Source organism: Microchirus variegatus (assembly GCF_963457635.1).
Source record: "Microchirus variegatus genome assembly, chromosome: 1".
NCBI classification, from domain to species: domain Eukaryota; kingdom Metazoa; phylum Chordata; class Actinopteri; order Pleuronectiformes; family Soleidae; genus Microchirus; species Microchirus variegatus.
In genome coordinates, this window is record NC_139802.1 from 17,720,373 (window position 1) to 17,741,627 (window position 21,255).

General features: G+C 39.0%; 1 protein-coding gene across 1 annotated transcript in view; it reads right to left on the minus strand.

Moving 5' to 3' along the window:
• Positions 1-10,204: 10,204 nt before the first annotated feature.
• The window catches only part of tsnare1 (T-SNARE Domain Containing 1), a gene marked incomplete at both ends in the record, with an annotated part of 61,624 nt that continues 50,573 nt past the window's right edge, over positions 10,205-21,255 (minus strand). Inside the window, one exon of the mRNA XM_083891035.1 lies at positions 10,205-10,300. Within this exon, the coding sequence (XP_083747161.1) occupies positions 10,205-10,300 (96 nt within the window). The remainder of the gene's footprint in view (positions 10,301-21,255) is intronic.

Sequence of the window (21,255 nt, forward strand, 5' to 3'; positions counted from 1 at the left end):
TGCCCGGACTAGTGCCCGGAGCAGGAGGATCTGCTGTTCAGGAGAACTGCTGTTTACGTAACCGGACCAGGTTTTTTCAGAGATACCGCTGAGCCTGAGATTACAATAAACCACAGCGTTCTCAGCAGTGGCTGAAATGTTTTTTTTGAACCTTCAGGGCTTCGTAAACAAGGTAATGACGCAGATACACACTAAAAAACAGCGTTAATTTGAACTTCCGGTCTAGGTCCGTTGGTACCATATGTAAGAATGTGGCCAAAAACTTCCAATTCTAAATACCAAGGTCTTTTAGGTTTTGTTTTCTGACGTAACTGGCAACCCGTGGTTGCTCGGCAGCTGAGACTCTACTGACTACAATGATTGGTAGACGGAGGTAGGTGGCGCCACATGCCAAAACATGATTTCAAAACATAAACATGATTTGCAGTCTGCAAAATATTTTTTTAATGCAAATTTTTGGATGTACTGTTGTTGTTGGTGAGTTCAGTATGTTATATAAATATTATTCCTGAGTCTCTGTGACATATTAGGAGGATTTTATGGCCAGTTGCTTTAGATTTATTATATAATGCACCTTATAAACTACTTATAATCATATTAATAAGCTAATTCATACTAGTTCCAGAATATAGTAAGCGGTAATATCTATCTGCCACACATATGTAACTTTCTTTGGGCTGTAATTTGAAGGCACCAGCGTTACCAAGGCACATATTTTTTTTGCCAAAGTAAAGAAGCACAGAACCACAACAGAACACCTGACTATGAGTCACTTGGAGCTGTCACAGCCATGGCAGCTCTCATTTGATGTGATTCAACAGTAAGCCCTGCACTGGTAGATGACACTCATTTCACCTATTTAAGTAATCAGTCAGCTTTAGGTAATCTCCGATCTCCTGGAAAGCTGTTGGCAGTGCATGCTGGGAGTGTTTGCTTGTATTCAGATGTGGAAAAGGAGGTTGGTATTTTGATTTCATTGGGGATTAAAGGTCACAAGGAAGTACTTAAATGCTCCTGCAGAAACTTTGGGCAAAATCATTTCTCCTCAGCTGTGAGTTGGCAGTGCACTCAGATCACCGTTGTCACAGTAAGTTGTCTCCCACTTTGCAGTGACAGAGTCTCACCCACCCACCCAGTAATCCCCTGCAGCAAAGTTTGGACTAAGCTGACGGCATGGAAAAAAAGATAAATAAGGATTTTCATTTTTTACGCTGTAATGAAAAAATTGCATTGCACTTTCTCTACTTGCTGCATTTATCTCTAACACACTTTCAGATACGGAAATTTACAATGCACGACACACAAAAAAACCACCCTCTTACCATAACTTTTGTTTTACATTACACTTGTTTAACATATTAAACAAATTAAACTTATTTTAAATGTACTCATTTTTAACTTCACTTTTCATTTCACTGCATATTTGAATACATGGGGAAACTTTTGCCACATAGAGAAAAGAGAGATTGAGGACATCACTGACAAATGACTTGCATTAACTTTGTTGTTTATTTCCCCCCGTGGAACATGTGAAATCAGGTAGTCACTTGGCTATTAATCTCAATGCAGCTGACTAGTCCCTCAAAGCTAATGGGGTTTAGAATTTGCATGAAGCGAGTTTACCCACAAAGCTTCGCCTAAGAGGATTGCTGTTCAAACAGAGAGCTTATTGTCACACTTGTTCATAGACATGGATTAACGATAGCAGGCCCAATGAACTCCACAAACTGTGGCGGCAACTCACAGTTACGCTTCACCGCTTCAGATCTCTGTTCGGGAGGGACACAGATTCACTGCAACATACTGTACATAAACAGTATATTTGATGCGGGCGCTGGATTGTTGAGCACCACTCAAGCATGTCATGAGTGTTTGAGCAATAAAAGTGAGGGAATGCGCTGTATATACCCCCTGAATTCTCGCTGTGTTGTCATCTTAGCTTTTTTACATCATTTGAATAAGCCTCTTTCATTGCGGGGATGTCTGCTATGTTTCATAGTGATTAAAGCAGCTTTAGGAGCTAAATATAACGTGCATCCACTGCATTATTTCTTCAATATTTATCAGAGGGACAAGTTTAAAATGCGACAGGTAAACAAATACACATGCTGGTTCCCACAGCTATTGTTGGCCCAGCACACGGAGGTCTATCCTCACCAAAAACCTATCTGGAACATTAACCATGGTTAATGTTAAGGTTTAGTTAATACCGAACACTTGCTGACACTGGGGACTTGATTTTGTCCCTTAATAATATCCAGAACAGCTAAAATCCTTCATATATCCCTCGTATAAGAGCAGCTCAAAAGTGAGCTTGGATTTCTGTGTCCCCATCCATCTCTGTTCAGGGTCAACATGAGTGGTTCCGCGTTTGCTCTGAGACATGAAGCACCCACTGTACATGCCAAGTACTTAGGGTTCCCAGAGGTCTAACAGCAGCCAGAGCCCAAAGATGATTTTGTAAAATAGGTTTTCCCAGTGCTGCTGGTACACTGGTTAGTGAACTCCCATTTTGAAGCCTTCAGCTTCATATTTTTGGTCAGCGAAATGTTGGTTTTTAAAGCCAGAGGTAGCTTTATTTGAAAGAACTGACTTAGGGCGCTTTCACACCACTAGTTCGATTATTTGATCCGCACCAGGCAATAGAATTGTTATTATGTAACATATGACTCCAGTGGGGTCCGCTTTCACACCAGCAAACGAACCAAAATTGGCCCGATTGACGTTTCATCAATGTGTTTATATCTTACGGTAGAAAATCGCCAATTTTGACTCACTATGGAGCAACACGTTCGCACATTGCTACTTGCTCTGATCTTAGTTTATTACATTCTTTGTATTGGCCATTTTTGGCAAAATATCCAATTTGAGAATGAGTCGCGGCTGCTTCTGGAGAACAATCTGCTGATGCACTGGAGTCGGCGAAGACGTATATCGCGTCATTTCAGGCAGAGGAGACGCGTTATTTTCATGAATGTGGTCGTGCTAACTATGAGACGAAGATTGCTCCAAAGACCTACAAGGTAGGCTATGTCCATGGCATTTACTGCAGAATATGGTTTGGACCCGAGTTCGCGTTCTCACCAGAGGGACCGCACCAGAGTCTGACATTTGGTGCGGAGTCAAGCGGACCGAGACCACCTATTTTTGGCAGTCTTGTCCGCTTGATTTGGTGCGGACCCGAGTGCGATTGATGCTGTCACACTAACGAAAACGAAATGAACTATAGTTTTTGGTTCGAATGGATCGTTTGGTGCGCACCAACTGCTGTTGGTGTGAAAGCGCCCTAAGTGTTTTTGTTCAGACAGAATTATTTAAATCAATATATGTTGTGCTGTATTTATAAATGTAACCATTTACTGATTTTAGGGCCCAAACTGATATGGATTTGTAAAAGTACAATTAAGGACGTTATTTGTGTCTTTTCTAAAATATCTGAAAGTTTTGATAAAACTATTTCTTATATAACCAGTGTCTGTAATTTTTTTTTTCCTACTGTCATTTGTGTTCAAGCTTGACTTAACACAAAGGGGTTCACACTGTTTAAAAAAATAAATAAATAAATAAAAAAAACAGTAATGTAACTATCTTAAGACAAACAACACTTTCCCCCCAATTACACCTGGTGGTGTCTGGTCATCCAGATCGCTTGAAGATTGTGGGTGGCCCTGAAGTAAATAAAAATGTAACTTTAAGACATCTTTAGAGAAAAACAGACTCTGAATCAGAAATGTGCTTACGAAATTTGAAAAAAGTTTGATGGGATACCAGTGAAGAAGAAAGTCTCTACACCGCACACTCGCCCCTTTCTCCCTGTTCGCTGGTGTTTTACCACCACACCATCAGCACACCTGAGTCTAATCAATCAGCAAATCAACATTCACCTGCAGCAACATGAAATCTTCTCATTATTCTACCTCTCAGCAGCTTGTTCAGTCACAGACCGTGGTAATAAATCCTACCCCCACCATGACTGTTGATGTTTTTTCAACCTGCCACCCGTAAAAAAGTAACTCTGTGACTCATGTTCTACTTGCTTCTGTCAGTTTGCAGCCGTGCCTCCATCACTCAGCTCTGCTTCAGAAGCTGAACTCTAATGGTCCCGTTCTCCTCAACCTCAGTTCACTCAAAAGCCGTTCTGGACTCGGTCATCAGTGATAGAGTTTAAATGTTCAAATAATTTTCATGTATCCTGACAATTAATTTTGAAACTTTTCCTGTCCCCATGTATTGTCTTTTTTTTTGTTTGTTTTATGAGTTTATCAAGAAATATTGACAGGTGAGCAAAGACTTTTCTGGCGGCTTTACTGTAAATGTCCAAAAAATTTACATTTGAAAATATATTTGGTCATATTGAATGTACATAAGACCCAAGTATACTTTTTATACATTGCCATGGTTGAATATTATAATTTTTCTTACATATTTATTTATATTTATATAAAAGTAAGTCTAGTTGTATCTGCTGTGCCTAATACGCCTGTTCCAGTGACCCCAACACAATTCACAACTTTAGATTTGGCATTTAACAGTATGCAGATCCAGCAATCCGCAAATGAACGTGTGAACAAGAAGCGAGAGAAGCAGTTCCAGTAACATGATTTGAATAATAATACGTGTCAAGGTGCAGTTATTGCATTATTTAGGGCACCATAAAGAGCCAGGCTATTGATTTGAGAGCAGAAGCAGCTCCCCAGTTATTCTTGTCATTGTCAATGTCATTAAACTGATGTATGGCTCATGCTTTTCTCCTCTCTGCTTCTCCTGACTCTGCTCTTTGTCACTATCTCACTCACTTTTAAACACTGGCTGCTATATCAGGAAGAAAAAACACACACACACACTTGTTGCCATTTAAACAGCTTTTGAACTGAGTCATTGTTGAGTGATATATCATCTTGCAAAGGTCTAGTTCAGATATTCATGGTTTGGTCACCTGAATTATGGTGTTTATGAAAAAGAAAAAAAAGACTTGCGCTTGATTTATACTCTCAACACTTAATTGATGCTTGACAAAACTTAAAATCACACACAACACTTTCAGTTTATGCTTCGGCGAAAGGTTACACTTTGTTTGTGTAATGAATGGATGTGATGAAATTGGCGAGTTGACTGATGAGATTTTAAATTTATCCTGATAGGACAACAGGTGCACAAGAAAGGTTGATGGTCAGTACAAACCAAGGCCAAACCAAACCGAGAGAATGTTTGGTCCAATCACAATCATCTGTCCACAATGAAAATTCTGCATGGTCACTTTCATCTGTCCAAAATGCGCCACTTCTGTGTATAATCCTCAGGCCTCAGAATCTATGGTCATGTTCATAGCTAATATGCTGAATATTGTTTAATAATGGGTCATACAGTGGTGAGGTGGTTAGCACTGGAGCCTCACAGCAAGGGAGGTCGGTTGGTCAAGCTAGATCTTTCTGTTTGGAGTTTGTGCAGTCTCCCTGAGGACATGAGGAGAGTTTGTGTCGGGCTAGGGCAAGAAGAAGAAGAAGAATACTCCAGGTTCCTCATGATTTTGGCCATGAACTGTATATAATAATCAATGAACGTTATTACTAAGATGAATTTCCTTCATAGGGAATCTGGGATCAGCGTTAGAGATTTGGTGAAGAGCTTTGGACATCAGAAGGTCAGACCCAGGACCCACTGGGGGGATTATGCCTTGTGATCCCCCAGGAGAAGCTGTAAAGCATCGCTGGTATTATGATGTCTTGAACACCCATCCAAACTTGGATGAGCAGAAGAATATGGATGGACTCCAGCTTCTTTTCACAGTCTGAATGCACCTCAGTGGATTCAGACTGTGAAACGAATACTTGTTCAGACAAAAATATGGAGGTTTTCTCTCCTGATAAAGTGACTATCAAAAATAATAATTGTGTTTTCTTGTTGACACATGTCGACGAAAACATTTGGCTTCTCAGACATAAAGTGCACGCCAGATGAGCAGAAAAAAAACATTCCTCTCATCGTAATTGACTATCATTTTTGCTACAATGTTTGCAGGCTGTGATTCCTGCCAGAGGAGGTGTCACTGACTACTGACTGAATTGGTGCCCAAACATTTCGGTTGTGTATTTGTCTGTTCATTTATTTATTTATATATGTGAAGCAAATAAAAAAGTCACTTGGAAGAGAGTCACATGTTGTGTTGACGAAGAAAATCAGAAAGAAAATGACTCTTAATGATGTAGAGGCCAAAGGTTCATTGTGCGTGAATGGACTGATGACGACTTGATCACTTGTATTGTGGATGATGATTCTCTGTCTTAAGAAAAATTGCCTTTATTTATGCCGATATAAGGTAATGCAAAAGTCTGTTAAATTTCACATTTCTGGTGAAATAATAATGATATGGTTGAGCAGTCACTGCACTAAACCTGAGTTGTTACTGCAGCCAAGTGTGTTCATCTGGATCTTTAGTGCGAAAAGGTGTTGACATTGCCAGGCTGCTCAGCTGTGGCAATAAACTCAGCACGCTTCTGCTCAACACATGCTATTTCTCACACTCACACACAAACATTGAGGGTGGAAACAGCTATTAAAGATACCATCATAAGTTATACTATGGCATGATGCACCATGGTAAATGAAATACAAAAAAATGATATACATATGTAGACAATATGAATCATATAATATATGATATATATGTGAATATACATCATATATGTAATATTTTTTCTATCTTTACTCATCTCAAATATAAAGCTAACAGATGGGTTAAATTGTTATATGACACACACAAATTTGCCCACCCCTGCTGTCAATACATGTGGTTGATATGGTCCAAAGTTGGTTTATGCATTAACTGGCTATGGTTAAATTTAGGGAATACACTTTGTTCATACACTTTGTTTTGGCTGCCCAAATGAAAGTCAATGCAGTGTCATAAAGAGAATCGGTGTGCAATAAAAATGAGAAACAAAAAAGACAAGAGAATATGAAATCCCTTAAGAATTAAATTAAATTGTTTAGGAATGCAATAAAATGTTAGCCTTGGTGCTAATACTGTAACCCTTGATATGGCAGCTATAGCTGCCTTTGTTTTAAGGTATGTGTGCGTGCGTGCATGCGTGTGTGCAACAGAAAATAGTATTATTATTTTTTTACGAAACATGCCTGCAGTCATTAGTTAGTCTCTTCAGTGCTGCTTTTAGTCACAACAGGTGAACATCAATAGAGCGTTCGTTGAACATGTGGAAACAGTGCAACAGTCAATATCGCTCTGTCTTCACAATGACTCCTTGCTCATTTTTTTTTCCCACTGCTGAGACTTTCATGCTTTGGTAACTGATAGTGTCTGGCTATTTGATTGCTGACCACCAACTGCTGCGCTCATCACCATGGGAGCATCAATTCTGCCTGCTGTTTTATGAATAGAACGCTTTGTTCCACCGGATTTCCATTTCCTTCCTCGGAGGAAAATAGGTGATGATCGATACTACACACAAGCGGTGATGTCTTCGAATTGAACGTCATGTCGTTTTGTAGGAGCGTTTTCAATCACAACTGGATAAAATATGTCAAGCCTGCTGCAGTGTTATTTGGCAGATTTGTTAAACTAAATAATTTAACACAGATTTGTTTTAGCTTCTCTATCAGGCCTTGGTATTTCTCGAGCATCTTGTCCCAGGATCGTTGTTCAGTCGTTTTCCATCGCCCAATAGAAGGTGTCTTCTAGTCCAACCTTGGAACTTCCAGACCATAATCAGAGCAATAATGTGTCTTTACACTATTGCAGCCACCTGGTTGTGTTCAAAGTGTGCTGTTCCTGTTCATGTACTGAACTCTTTCAGGGGAAACACAAATACATGCAATACATTACTGGGTGTTTGAGGTCAATTTTTGCTTTAGATCATCTTGACCATCGTCTATGTACACCACACTTTCATTAGGGCATAATTAATTTGCCCAAAAAAAGGGTTCCACACTCCAAAAGTGTGGGAAAAAAAGGGTTCCAGGTGGAACCGTTATAAAAAGTTTCTACCTGGAGCCAAAAAGGGTTCTCCTATGAGGACAAGCCTAAGAACCTTATATGGTTCTAGTTAACACATTTATTTCTAAGAGTGTAGTGAGGAAACATCATAGACATAATGCATTCCCTAGCCCCTTACCCTAACCTTAACCAGCACAACTAAGTGCCTAACCCTAAAATAACTAACCCTAATCCAAAACCTTAACCTTGAGAAAGCCCTTTTAAAGTTTTGGGGCCAGGCAAAAATTTCAATGAAAACAAAGTGAGGACCGGCAAAAATGTCTGCACTTTGTCAAAATGACCTCACTTTGTTGGTAAAAAAACCCCTCACTGGTCCTCAGTATGCCACAAGTACAAGAACACACACACATATAAACACTCCATACATGAGGCTTGACACCTGCACAATGGCCACATGAGTTTTACTTCTCTTCGTCTCTACTCACACAAGACCTGTAACAAAAAACTGTGCAGGAAACCAGACAAGGGCTAAATAATGAAGATGATGATGACGAATGAGACCTCACATCCTGAGTGTAGGTTAATATCAGTGTTGTCGGGTTATTTTCAGCATGCTGAATACAAACGATGCGTAGTTGCGATGCGAAGTGGTGCCGTGAAAAGGTCTCTGCTGTATGAGCTGATGAAGGTTAAAGGCTCAGATGTGGTGTTTGTACAAAAGACTCACAGTGACAGCTTTAATGAGCCTGAGGGGAGGAGAGATGTGTGTGTCTGTGTGTGTGCACTTTATCTGTGTGAGGTCCAAAAACCATAAAAACCTATTTTTGTGAGGACATTTTCACCTTCTGGGGACATTTTGTCTGAGCCCTACAACTTTAAAGGGCTTTTTCAAGGTTAGGACCTGTTTTCAGGGTTAAGGTTGGAATTGGGTTAGGGGCTAGATAATCTATTATGTCTATGATGTGTCCTCAGTAAGATCTCAAACCAAATATGTGTGTATTAATTGTTCTGAAAACATTTTTAGAGCGACTTGGAATCATGCAGCGATGCACTGAGGCTACTGGAGGCAAATGATTTAGTAGTTGTGTGGAAAAAGGATGAATGGTGATAAAAGGCAATATACTTGGACTAACGCTAGAGGGAATTTAATATCCTTGGCTAGGTTAGTGCAGTTTTATTGTCTGTAACATATTGTCTAAAAAGTGCAAAATGTTGCCTGTTGGTTTGACGGATCACCGCCCCGTAATTTGTCATGTTTGAAACGCTTATATTCTTAAAGTCTTAACTTAACTGAACAATGACTGTTTTATTACAGCTTTATTATGTGTCACTCATTTTTAAGAACGAGAACTTTTTTTTGTGTGTGTGTGTGAAAGGAGAACAATAACATTTTAACTCTTTGAGACAGTGATGGGATAATAGGAAACACAGAGATAACACTGCTTTGTCAGCAGTCACACAGGACCTTATCAGATCTATGACAAATCTAGAGAATGATATTTTGGACCTGCACTGCAGGGTTTAGCAGAATGCAGTGGATATTGAAGCAATATTGAAGAACGTATGAATGGAAAACCTCTTACTGGATAATTAGGTAATAAAGCTCAAAGTGCGGCAATGCCACTCACTGTCCAGTGTCTTATTTGGCCTACAGAGAAGCAGTATAAGCTCTGATATGGAACAGGAACTCAGGAGAATTTAGTGAGATGTGGGGATTTTTTAAAGCACTGTTTTAGTGGAAAAGATGGGACTTTATTTTAAATGTAGAAGACTTGAATTCAGAAGCCTGCTGCACTGGAACCTTTCATGCGCAGTGGACGTCTTGTTTTGTGGCGTCAAACGCACAGCGACATGTCACATCAGGTGCCTTTGCTTCAAAAAAAACACCTTGAAATATCCAGGAAATAAAATGAGAATAATGATGGATGTGAAAGTGGTGGTAAAAAGTCCACCTCTTGCTTGATTTGATTAGCTGCCCGAGCCGAGTGTGACATTGAGGAGTGCTGCGACTCTGTGTCTTGTGTTTAAAAGTTCAAATGTTGTAACTTTTAATGGCCGAGACTGACCCCCGCCTCCCACCAGAGTCTGGTTGAAAGTTTCTTCCTGTTAAAGTGAGTTTTTCCCTCCTCACTGTTGACAACATTGGCTTCAAATTAAAAGTAAAGTATAAGGTCTAAACAGTAACACAATATTTGTCCAGTAGTTTTATGGTACAGTAAGGGTTGATGCCGGGCCTTACCTCAGTGGCAAGTTCTATTTTCTTGCCGTAACAGCTATGATGATGATGAGGATGGTGAGGATGACCCCTCCAGCCACCAGGAGGTAACACTTCCTCTTCCTCAGCTGCCTCTGTGGAGAAAGGATTCAGCATGTGGGTGCAGTTCAAGAGTTACAGTTCCCATTGGACACTTTACATTGTTATTCTGTGCCTTTAAGGGAAAGCTACATCTGAGAAAACTATTTTTTGCCTTTAAATAATCACATTTTTGTCATTTTGTCCACTCTTTGTTGTTGGTTTCCGTCACACGGCACTGGTTTAAGTAGAATTTGCTTTTAAGAAAACTAAAACGCTAAACCTTAAATACTCTATTTTAGCAGCCCTGTAAATGTCAAGCTCCAGTTTAATGGTCACACAGCCACAACAACCAAACAACCCACTTACACCCCTTAAGTCCACAGCACATGTTTACAGGCACTCAGACTCACAACACACACACAAAAAGAACAAATAAGACATCTTGAAAGCGTTAATTGAAGTGTTGGCCATCAGTGTGACATGATTGCTCATTTAACTTGTCAGCGTGATGAGGGAGGATGGCACACGATTAGAGGGAGGAAGTGGAGGGACAGCATATTAGACACCTAAATACAGTATTTTTCTTTCCCCCTAAACTTATTCATTCAGTCCAGAGCTGTCAGTTTAGTGTGACACAGGCATTTTAAAATGAAGCAACATAAAATGAAGAAAACTTTTTCATGAAAGGGTGACTTATGCAGATTATCACCTTCATCAAAAAAAGCTTTTAATACACTTTAAATGGGTTAGGGTTCAAAATGTTCTGAAAAACAACTTCAAAAAAGTTATTGCTCATATTGGTTTAAAGGGGATTTATTATACCCTATTTCCCTGGTGTCCTAATGAACATGTCTGTGACATGCTTTGTCAAAATACCATAAGGATGAAGCACCACAGGAGTTCAATCACCCTGCCAAAACAGCCCTGTTCAGAACACCTCTTAAAAAAAAAAAAAAAAAAAAATCAAAGGAAACTTCAGCCACAGAGGCTACTGGGAGCTAACAGCAGTTAGCTTTTGGTGATCATTTGCAGGCTCTAGCAGGCACATTGCCATCATATATAACATGTATCCACTGGACAGATAAATCCTCTGAGGCTGGAAGTTTGTGTAGAACTCTGTGCTGCACTGTGGAGCCAAGAATAGAACTTTTCACGGACTTCCGGTTTTCGGATACCGTTGCCCTCGCCAGCACTCTCGCGTGCTTACGGACAAAGCGGAGCTCCGCGAGACAACAATTCCAGGAATTTAGCGAATTGTGACGTCTCAATGAGCGCGGGAGTCAACATCGCATGTTTTATCTCCTGTACTTAGACTGAGGAGGACCACAAAAACACGAGTCATCTTTTTTCACACTTTGCCAGGAGGATCTTCAGGGTCCCTAATATAAGGATTTAAATGATTAAAAAGTTGATTTTGCATAATATGTCCCCTTTAATTGAAAATCAAGTTTCCACTGAAAACCTGGGGTTTTAATTTGCTGAAAAAACAAATGTTACTCTCCGCAGCAACATATTTTTAAACTTATTTTCCTAAAATTTCCATCTTGCACTTTCTGAAATGAAGGTCAGTTGTGCAAGCATTATTTTAATAAGAATTATGAAACTAGGACTGAACTACTTTCTGCTTTCATTGCCAAAGTGAAGTTAAGATCATCACTTTATGTTATTTTGCAATCATTTATGGGACTTATGAAAACTCATGAGTCATACAGCAGAAAGTGTGCACAGCCACGTGCATCCATTTAAAAAAAAAACCAACAAAACCCATGGTGTTAGTAAGATGTGTTGGGAATGTGCCAGAAGTCTATTCAACGAGTTTGTCAATGAAAAGCTGCAGATCACACAATATTAAACCCCCAAATGGTGTAAACTCTCACCATTTCATCAGTACTCATATTCAGTCTTTTATTTTCATTTTAAGTGATTAGACTTCCTTTCAGAGACATTTTCTCTTTTATTTCCAATATCGCCTGTGGTGTAATTTAGATAAATGCTGCAAAACATTTATCCAAACAGCGTGTGAGTTTTATTTACTTCAATTACTTGGCATATTTTTTGGAAAGAGGAAAACTGTTGACTGTGTTGAGCAGAAATACTGAAGTAAATAGAGTGAAAAGCAGGGGTTGGGGGAATATTTATATATTTACTTGTCTCCTCAGGCGGTAACGATGTGTTGGAGCACAGAATCTATGTTGTTCTGAAATGCTTTTTTCTCTCGTTTCTTTTCCAGCCTGTTTTTTTTTTCCTTACAAAGGCAGCGAGAGCAGCAGCGTTAGACCAGAGCCGAGCTGGAGTCTTTAAATCCTGACGCGCTTCAAAGCACGGAGAGAGCAATTCATCTTCTTATCTGAGACTCAAAACAGGCTTTCTGTATGGAAGAGAGAGGGAGAGGGGTGGAGAGGGAGGGGGAAAAAAAAATGCTGTCGAGTAATTTTCCGTTTAAACGTTCCACTCCACAACAATTTGCATAAGCAGCCCTGCGTCTGTGATAAGAAGATTGGTAATTTTCAAAGGCTCTGTGGGGATTGAGAATTAAAAGCCTTTCTCCACTATCTCCCCTCTTGCAGCTGGCCACCACAGATTCCCCAGCTTCTCTCACGCATTTCCTCCTAAACTACGCCTTATAAACTTTCTCTGCCATCCTCTCCTTCTCTCTGCTCGCTCTGACAGCGCCGAGTCGTTGCCCCTCTCTATATACTCTCTCTCTCTCTCTCTCTCTCTCTCTCTCTCTCTCTCTCTCTCTCTCTCTCTCTCTCTCTCCCCCTTTCATCCATACTCACTCCTTACTTTCTCTATTTCTCTTGCTCAATCCTTCCAGCACTGTTGTTTTTTGGGGAGAACAGGAAAATAAATAAGGTAGAGAAGGAACAAAAGCGGCTTAGTATAACAAAGGAAGTGTTGCAGCATTTTTTAAAACCAGAATTTTCCAGATTGCAGAATAGGCTGAGAGGTGGGACAGTGGGACTTGCAGAGGAAGAGAGAGGAAGATAGAAACGGGACGCTCTCATCTCTAGAGACTTAATCTGTCAGAGAATTGTCCTTAGCGCCAGTCTGAACCAGTGGGTGCTGGAAGCTGTCAGAGAGAAAGACAGCATTTATTTCACTTTTGATGTCAAATATGTAGGGAATTGTACATTTAATCTGGGATATAACTGAATTAAACCAGGCTGTCAACACTGACAGTACAGTACAGTATAGTATAGCATAGCTATAGCCACCATGATAAATGATGCCGTCAACAGGGACATCATTGAGAATTCATTGAGAATTTGCTCAATGTTAATGAGAGTAACATGGTTCTATTCACCTGTGGAAATGAGCAAGTGGAACGTGATTTCTTTTAAATGTGTGGTTACATTTGAAGTTAGTTTGGTAATGAAAACAAATCACTAAATGACCACATCACCAAAGTTATTACCACCACTGTACAGAGTTTATGTCCACTTCTGTCTGTTTGCTGCAGTTACAAAAAAAAACTGTATGGGTGTTTGGAACCCAAAAAGTATGGAAGCAAATTTGCGCCATTATCCAAATTAAAATGCATTAACAGAAATGCTTTTTCATTTTCAAAATGCAGCTGCATTTTTGACTAATAAATAAAATGAATAACCAATATTCTAAACTGCATTTTAATTTTCAACTTCTAGACTGCTTATTCTGTGCCTTAATTAAAAGACAAAGCAAACAGAGAAATGCTTTTTCGTTTTCATGTTCGCCCTGCAAAAAGTGTTTCATAATTCAAATGAGTTCGCAATACGGAGCGGCGCAGGATAGTGACGTCACTGACCACTCCCCTTGTTCTGGCTCCTCTACACACTCACACAAACGAGTGGAGGAACATCACGGACAGACTTCTCGGTTAAATATTGAAATGTCAGACATTTCCCTGGTAATTGTCGGAGATTAACCCACGATTTTAGGATTGTTAAAGTACTTTTAACCTATCTACAGTTCAGCATTATTGTTTGACATGATCCTTGTTCTCCGGAGCGCAGACTCCGTGTGACACAAACACACACAGCTGCAGCGTCTATGCAGCCGGTCACAGTCAGCGGTGCTGTCCCTAAACACACCAGACTCCTTAGTGAGATTTTAGACGTTTCCTCTGGTAATTGTTGGAGATCAACCCATGTTTTGGGGATTATTACGTTAGTTTTAACTGATCTACAGTTGTGTAAGACTTTTCTTCCTGTGACGACACTCTGGTCAATCAGTAGTCGGCAGTCTGGCGATGTCATATAGTACCTGCTCAGCACCATAGATATGTAAAGGGAAGATGTGTCGTCCGTCCTGCTGGCCAATACTGTCATTGGACGATCCGCCGTAAGACATCTATAATTATATATCTATGCTCAGCATGAGTGTAAGAACAAGGGGAGTGGTCAGTGACATCACTATCCTGCGCCGCTCCGTATTGCGAACTCATTTGAATTATGAAACACTTTTTGTGGCGAACATGAAAACGAAAAAGCATTTCTCTGTTTGCTTTGTCTTTTAATTAAGGCACAGAATAAGCAGTCTAGAAGTTGAAAATTAAAATGCAGTTTGGAATATTGATTATTCATTTTATTTATGAGTCAAAAATGCAGCTGCATTTTGAAAATGAAAAAGCATTTCTGTTAATGCATTTTCATTTTCAAATTTGACATTTCAAATTGGATTTTGTTACCTTTTTGCTGGAGGATGTTTTGAAAATTAAATCTTAAATATAATTTTCTTTATCATTTTAATTAAATCACAGAATTAGCAGTCTTGAATTTGAAAATGGAAATGCATTTTGAAATATTGGTTATTCATTTTATTTATGGGTCACAAAATGCAGCTCAATTTTGAAAATGAAAAAGCATTTCTGTTAGTGCATTTTAATTTGGATAATGGCACAAATTTGCTTCCATAAAAAAGTTCCACAGTTCTTCTATTTATGATCGCAAAGTGTAAGAAGATGAAAAACATTGTTTATATTTTACTGTTGAACTGTTAATGCTGCTCCTGTATGTCAGTGACCAAAGAAGGTTGACTATTGCCTCTTTAAGCCAAAACCTTTTTGTTTTTATAGTTCATGAAATGGCAGCATGGAGCGGGAATGATTCTTGGATGTTCAGATCATGTCAAGCAGACAGTATCAGTGACCAGTGTAGTACTCACTGCTTAAGAACATACTATGTGAGACACAACATAACGGAAACAATCCAGAGATCTTTGAACAGGGGCAGCTGCCACTGTATGGAGCGATTCATATTATCTGACAAAGAACACTGGTCTCATGGGTAAACTCTCCCCCTGACCGCTTCACAATTGTCTGTCATCTGAAGTCAATGCACTATGTCGGGCAAGGCCAAGAGAACTATGCGTCGCTGACATACAGCTGAGCTGCTGGTCTTTGGGGGATCAACAATAGATCTGTCATTGCTGTATCTAGCAATAACGAGACACTAAAATCACCAATATTAATGTGAGGACACGGCCACTAGGGTAATGACCAAGGAAGTTGATGGTTCAACAAGACATTCATACATATTCAGGAGTGATCCAAATTAATTTGATATATGGCCAATGACTAGATCTGGACTCCATGTCCCACTTCACTTCCTGACTGTCCTTGTACGAATGCAAGGTCTGAAATTTCAGACCTTTCAGCAGCTTCAGGTGAAACTTGGGCACCGCTGACTCCATCAGTGACTCTTGAGGCATAATGCAAATAATTCTACTTGTAAAGTCTTTGTAAAATCAACACGTTTTCTCTTTATGATTGAACTTGTTCTCCATAGCATTTCTTCTTGTAGCTTTAACATTTTGAACTTGTTGATAAATGTATGAATATGTCATTTAAGGTCATGGCAAAAATTACCATTACACCACTCAGTTTGAAAACTGCATAACGCACTGTCAAGAGAGCAAGGACAACCCTGTGGAGATGAGCTTTGTTGATGTTGTCTGAACACAAACATGACTTTCTTGGCAAATCATTTCTTTGAAGGGCTGCATACTGGTGTGGCAGATAGCCTCACAGCAGATGGGTTCCCAGTTTGAATTCTGGTCTGAGATGGACCTTTCTGTGTGAAGGTTGCTTGTTTTCCACGTGTGTGTGTTTTCTCTATGTTCTCCGTGTTCTCCTTACAGTCCAAAGACATGCAGATTGTGGTTTAGGTTGATTGAAGGCTGAATTGTGTGAATGTGTCTTGGACATTTGTCTCCGTATGTTGGTTCTGTGTGTGTACACTGCCTCTCACCCAAATTTATCTGGGATTGGCTCTAGCTACCTCCACAGCCATCGCTGAAAGAGCTACATTAAACCATTTGGACAAATGCCATGTTCCTCCTATATAGCCACTGATGTTTAAAGGGATAGCACGGTATTCTCTGGTAGAGAAGTCCAATTTCTACATGGTCATTGCTTTTCTTTTCAAAAAATATCTAAAGTTCAGTAGTGCGTAGACAGAAATGAAAGTGCGATATAGATAAGGAGAGCATATATTACTTATTTAACTTCAGGCTTTCTACAACCAAGCAAAAAAAAAATGTTTCCCCCAGGGGAAAAATGCATTGGTAGCATCGTGGCTGATAGCACTGTCTGACAAACCAACAGTCAGTCTCATCTCTGCCTCCCTATTGCGGGAGACAAACTGACTGTCCAAGGAGAAAACCTTACCTCGTGTGCTATGTGAAATAGTCTGCTAATACAACAGTGTATTACATGTTAATGGCCATTATATTATTCTCTCTTTATCGCATTCGGTTTGGAAAATTGGAAATCCAAATAAATAATGTTTCCAGCAAAACTGCCTCGCATGTAATCGGCTTATGTGCAATTTACATAAAACCAGAGTCTCATGCAGTCACCCTGATTATGATATTTAAGAGGTGCAACACATAAACAGACTTCACAATCCTGGCATCCTGGTGAAAGTGCTGTCACAGCTATTGTCAATAATGGGACAAAAACACCCACCAGCATAAGCATAATTCGGTCTATTTTGTTTTTAAGGTAATGCAACTGGACCAAGTGATGCCTGATTTAGTTTGATTAAAATGTCACTGACTAAAATGTATTAGCAATATAAATGTGTGAAATATATATATATAATTAATTTCACACTGATAAATAAGTGAAATAATAATAAAAAAAAACACCAAAGCACACATAAAACCAAGAGAAAACAATACCACACTGCACAGTCTATGCCTACCATCAAACTGTAGTCATTATAAATGGAACATAATATTTACAATTTAAAAACAAGTGAAGTACCATTAAAAAACTGTGATTTACAGGCAGAATAAACTAAATGAAACTAAACAAAACAACAGTTGCAGTCTGTCTGGTATACAGTCTGCTAATAAAACAACTAATTGCTCAACATAAAATAAAGAATAAAATCGTTCCTGGGCTGGATGCAAAGTTCCATAGACTAAGGGGACATTCACTGTGTCTTAACTTAAAATTAGTCATCTGGGTAACAATGATATGAGACTGATTGAACAAGTTGTTTTGACTCATCCATAGATTGTATATAAAATCCACATGTTGTTAGGGTCAGGAAAGTGAAACCATTATGGAAGTGTCTGAAACCTGTAATCTAAAAATGGCCATTGGGGGCACAATTTCACTGCTATGCAAATGTTAATCATTTTGTATTTAAGTCGAAGAGAAAATGAGCCAAACATTACTCGTTTTTGGTCTTTGCCATTTCAGCTTCAAATTGACTCCAAAAGCATGACATAATGTATTGTAAGTTGAACACTGTGTGATTGACAGCTAGTAATCATAATTAGAGCAGATGCAGCAGACAAGCTGTCAGTCAGGCCTGACCCCACTCTTCCAAATATGGTTTATTTAATATGGAGCTGGCCAAAATACTTACACTTAACAGTAGTTGACAAACCAAGGAGTGACATGGGTGTCTCCATAACATCATCATCATCATCATCATTTTCTGACTGCTTATGTATGTTTTTGTTGTATGTGATTCTTGGAGCCTTGTTGGAGAAACTATTGGGTACACACAATAAATTATATCTTATTGTATGAGTCCATTGATTTAGTATGGCCTGCTAAAGATATACATTTTAAAGGCTCCTGGTGAGAACAAGGACTGTCCACCCTTCGATACAATAAACAAGCTGTTTGGACTCACTAAGACATCTTTATTGCTGCTATTCAAGATTCACCTTCAGCAGGAAAGGTGAACTAAGCATGGAGCAATGTAGGGAATATAAGCCTTGCTTTAAAAAGACTCTAACATGGCTTTACTTGTTCTTAACAAGTCACATTGATGTGGCTTTTAACTCGGTAGACATTTGCTTCATTAACTCGCTACTAAATATTTGTTTTGTTTTTTTATGTCAACAAATAAAAGCCACAGAGGATTTGCCACACAAAGATGACCATTCTACTCAGTTTTTGTTTCATAAGTGCTGAAAGGGTAGAGCTGAATGCTTGAGCAGAACTACAGAGTGGTTAAATGTACAGAGGTTAATTATTCACAGGAGAGAGAGAGAGAAAAAACATTATGAGCTGAGCAGAAACTGAGCAGCAAAAACACATTGCACAAATAGCAGTAACTGGAAACAACACAATATGCTTACTGCAGTGTCTCAGCACCATCAACCATCCTGTGGTCGTGGCCTTTCTCCGTGGTCTGGAATGACCAGTAATTATATGGTCTTTGGAGAGGCTCTATAATGCTGTCTAAACAACTTGTTCCACTGTTGCATCATGGGAAATGGAAATTGGATGATGTCTAGAAAAAAATTGCTGTTTTAGCAAATGCCCCCCCCAAAAACCAACACATACTTATGTTCAAGTGACAATGCCCTGTATTGTGATTTATGAATAATGAACATATACGTGCAGGGTAAGGTAATGTAACTTTTGGTGCAAATGCAAACTTGTGTCGTGTTCAATTCGGCTGATAATGACCACAATGTCAGATAATTAATTACTTTATTAAGTGTGGCTTCTGAGTGGAATCTTATGGAACCACTTAATTCCATAATTACGTAAGCAGACAACAGAGAAACATCAGACATAAAACACTCAAAGTGAACATATGTGTTGTATCTGAATGTGTCCTTTACATTAATGTATTGAACTGCTATTGAAGAAAAGTGTCTTGTGATACTTACTGCTATTGAATTGTTATCATATATACTTCTTGGAAAAAGTGTCTTCACTACACTGTAAACTAGTCACTATTATGTATATATATATGTATATATATATATAGTATTGGAGCAAAAATATGTCCTTTAAAAGTGTCCCAGTTCCGTTCGAATGACTCTTTACAGTGACCTCCTGGCCTCTGTTACTATTCGCATCCTAATGCATTTATTCCAAATAAATTAAGTACTTTTCGTTAAGTAATAACTTGTATTTCTTATGTTACAAAAACAAATATAGAAAAATACAGTACTGTGTGGGAATCTTAACTACGCCACCAATAGATGTGTTGTTAGCAATTTTGTTGTTAGCAATGCTATAACAACAATACATGATAATTATGTATATTTCACTTTACTGGAACACATCCATTTTTTTTTTTTAAGAAAAAAAAACATCCTCTTCAGGTGTCAAGTATTTAGCGTGGTCTACCCTTACGCTTGAACAATTGAAGCTGAATAACACAGCTCTGTTAATAGTGGAGTGGAACCTTAATTAATGTTACTGGTAAATCCTGCGTTTGTCCTACTATTTCATTTAAAATATATATATATGTATATGTATATATATATGGTTTAAAAAATGTCTATTACATGCATTACATACACATGTTGCATGAGTTAAACTCATTGACAGCTCGCTAATAAGACCAGCTTTAAGTCGCATCACTTAATTGATCACAGAATTTGAAAGACAGTGCCTTTTCACTAGTATGTGTATTGTATATATTATATACATATACTGTACACAGTATACACATTCACTCTCCAAAGAGTATATAACCTATTTATTAAGTTTATTGTTTATTGCCATCGTTTTGGGTGTATCTCAAATGGTTTAAGTTTCCCTTTTCCTCGGCCCAACTGTAGCTGATCACAGACATCACCTTGGATACCTTCAACCATTGTAATTTCCACTTCGTACCCCGAGATGGACTTGGCCAAGAGTGCCACAACAATAAGCTAGAGTTTCCCTCCAATGTGTTCACATTATCCCATCCCCCAAAGTCTGAGAGCAGTGATCATTCACAGCTTTACCACTGTGATTAGGTTATCCTTTTTCATTATCTTATTTGTCAAAAGGGCAGCAATTTGTATGTGTCAGTGTCTGGATGGGCCCATTCATCCATCTACCCATAATTTACAAGACATCGCTTTTTGTCTTCTTTTTCTTTACCTTCCTCTTCTGTAGTTCCGTCCACAGTCACAATGCTTGGCCAGTCTATATTATGCTCAATTCAGCCAGAGAAGAACTGTGTTTAGTCGATTTCCCCCCCCCCCCACACACAACTAAGAGGGATGTAGTCACTCACTGTGAGATCAATTTTCAGTTCTGAAGATGGAGAGACTATAAAATCTCAACAATGACATCAGCATGGGGCCAACCTCCACTCCCCCTGTCAGATCAATAATTAATTCAGTTGTTTTGTAGCTTTTGAGCTACAGTTTTTCCCCTCACTAACTGCTCCAACATCATGGTAATTATAACCCATCTTGTGCAGCAATCAACAATGAGAGTTCACTGTGGTCTACTGAACACAGATGAGGTGATAAAACATTGCAGCAACTAGAGAAACTTTGCAGCAGCGAGAGAAGTCTGCCTGCAGACAATGCATTATAGATTTAATTTATTTTCAATGTGAATGGACGGGCAAGGCACGAGAAGAAAATGACATCTGCTCTTAATTGGTGGAGATGCATTGGTGTACAAAGACCAGTGTTCAGGGTCTGTGCCAATGGCTTGAAAGTGTTGAGCCTCTTTCAAACTATTCCTTCTTTTTTATGTGATCACAACAGTGCCATTCGCTTCATGCTCCATTCACTTTGTGTAGGGTAATTACAAGATACT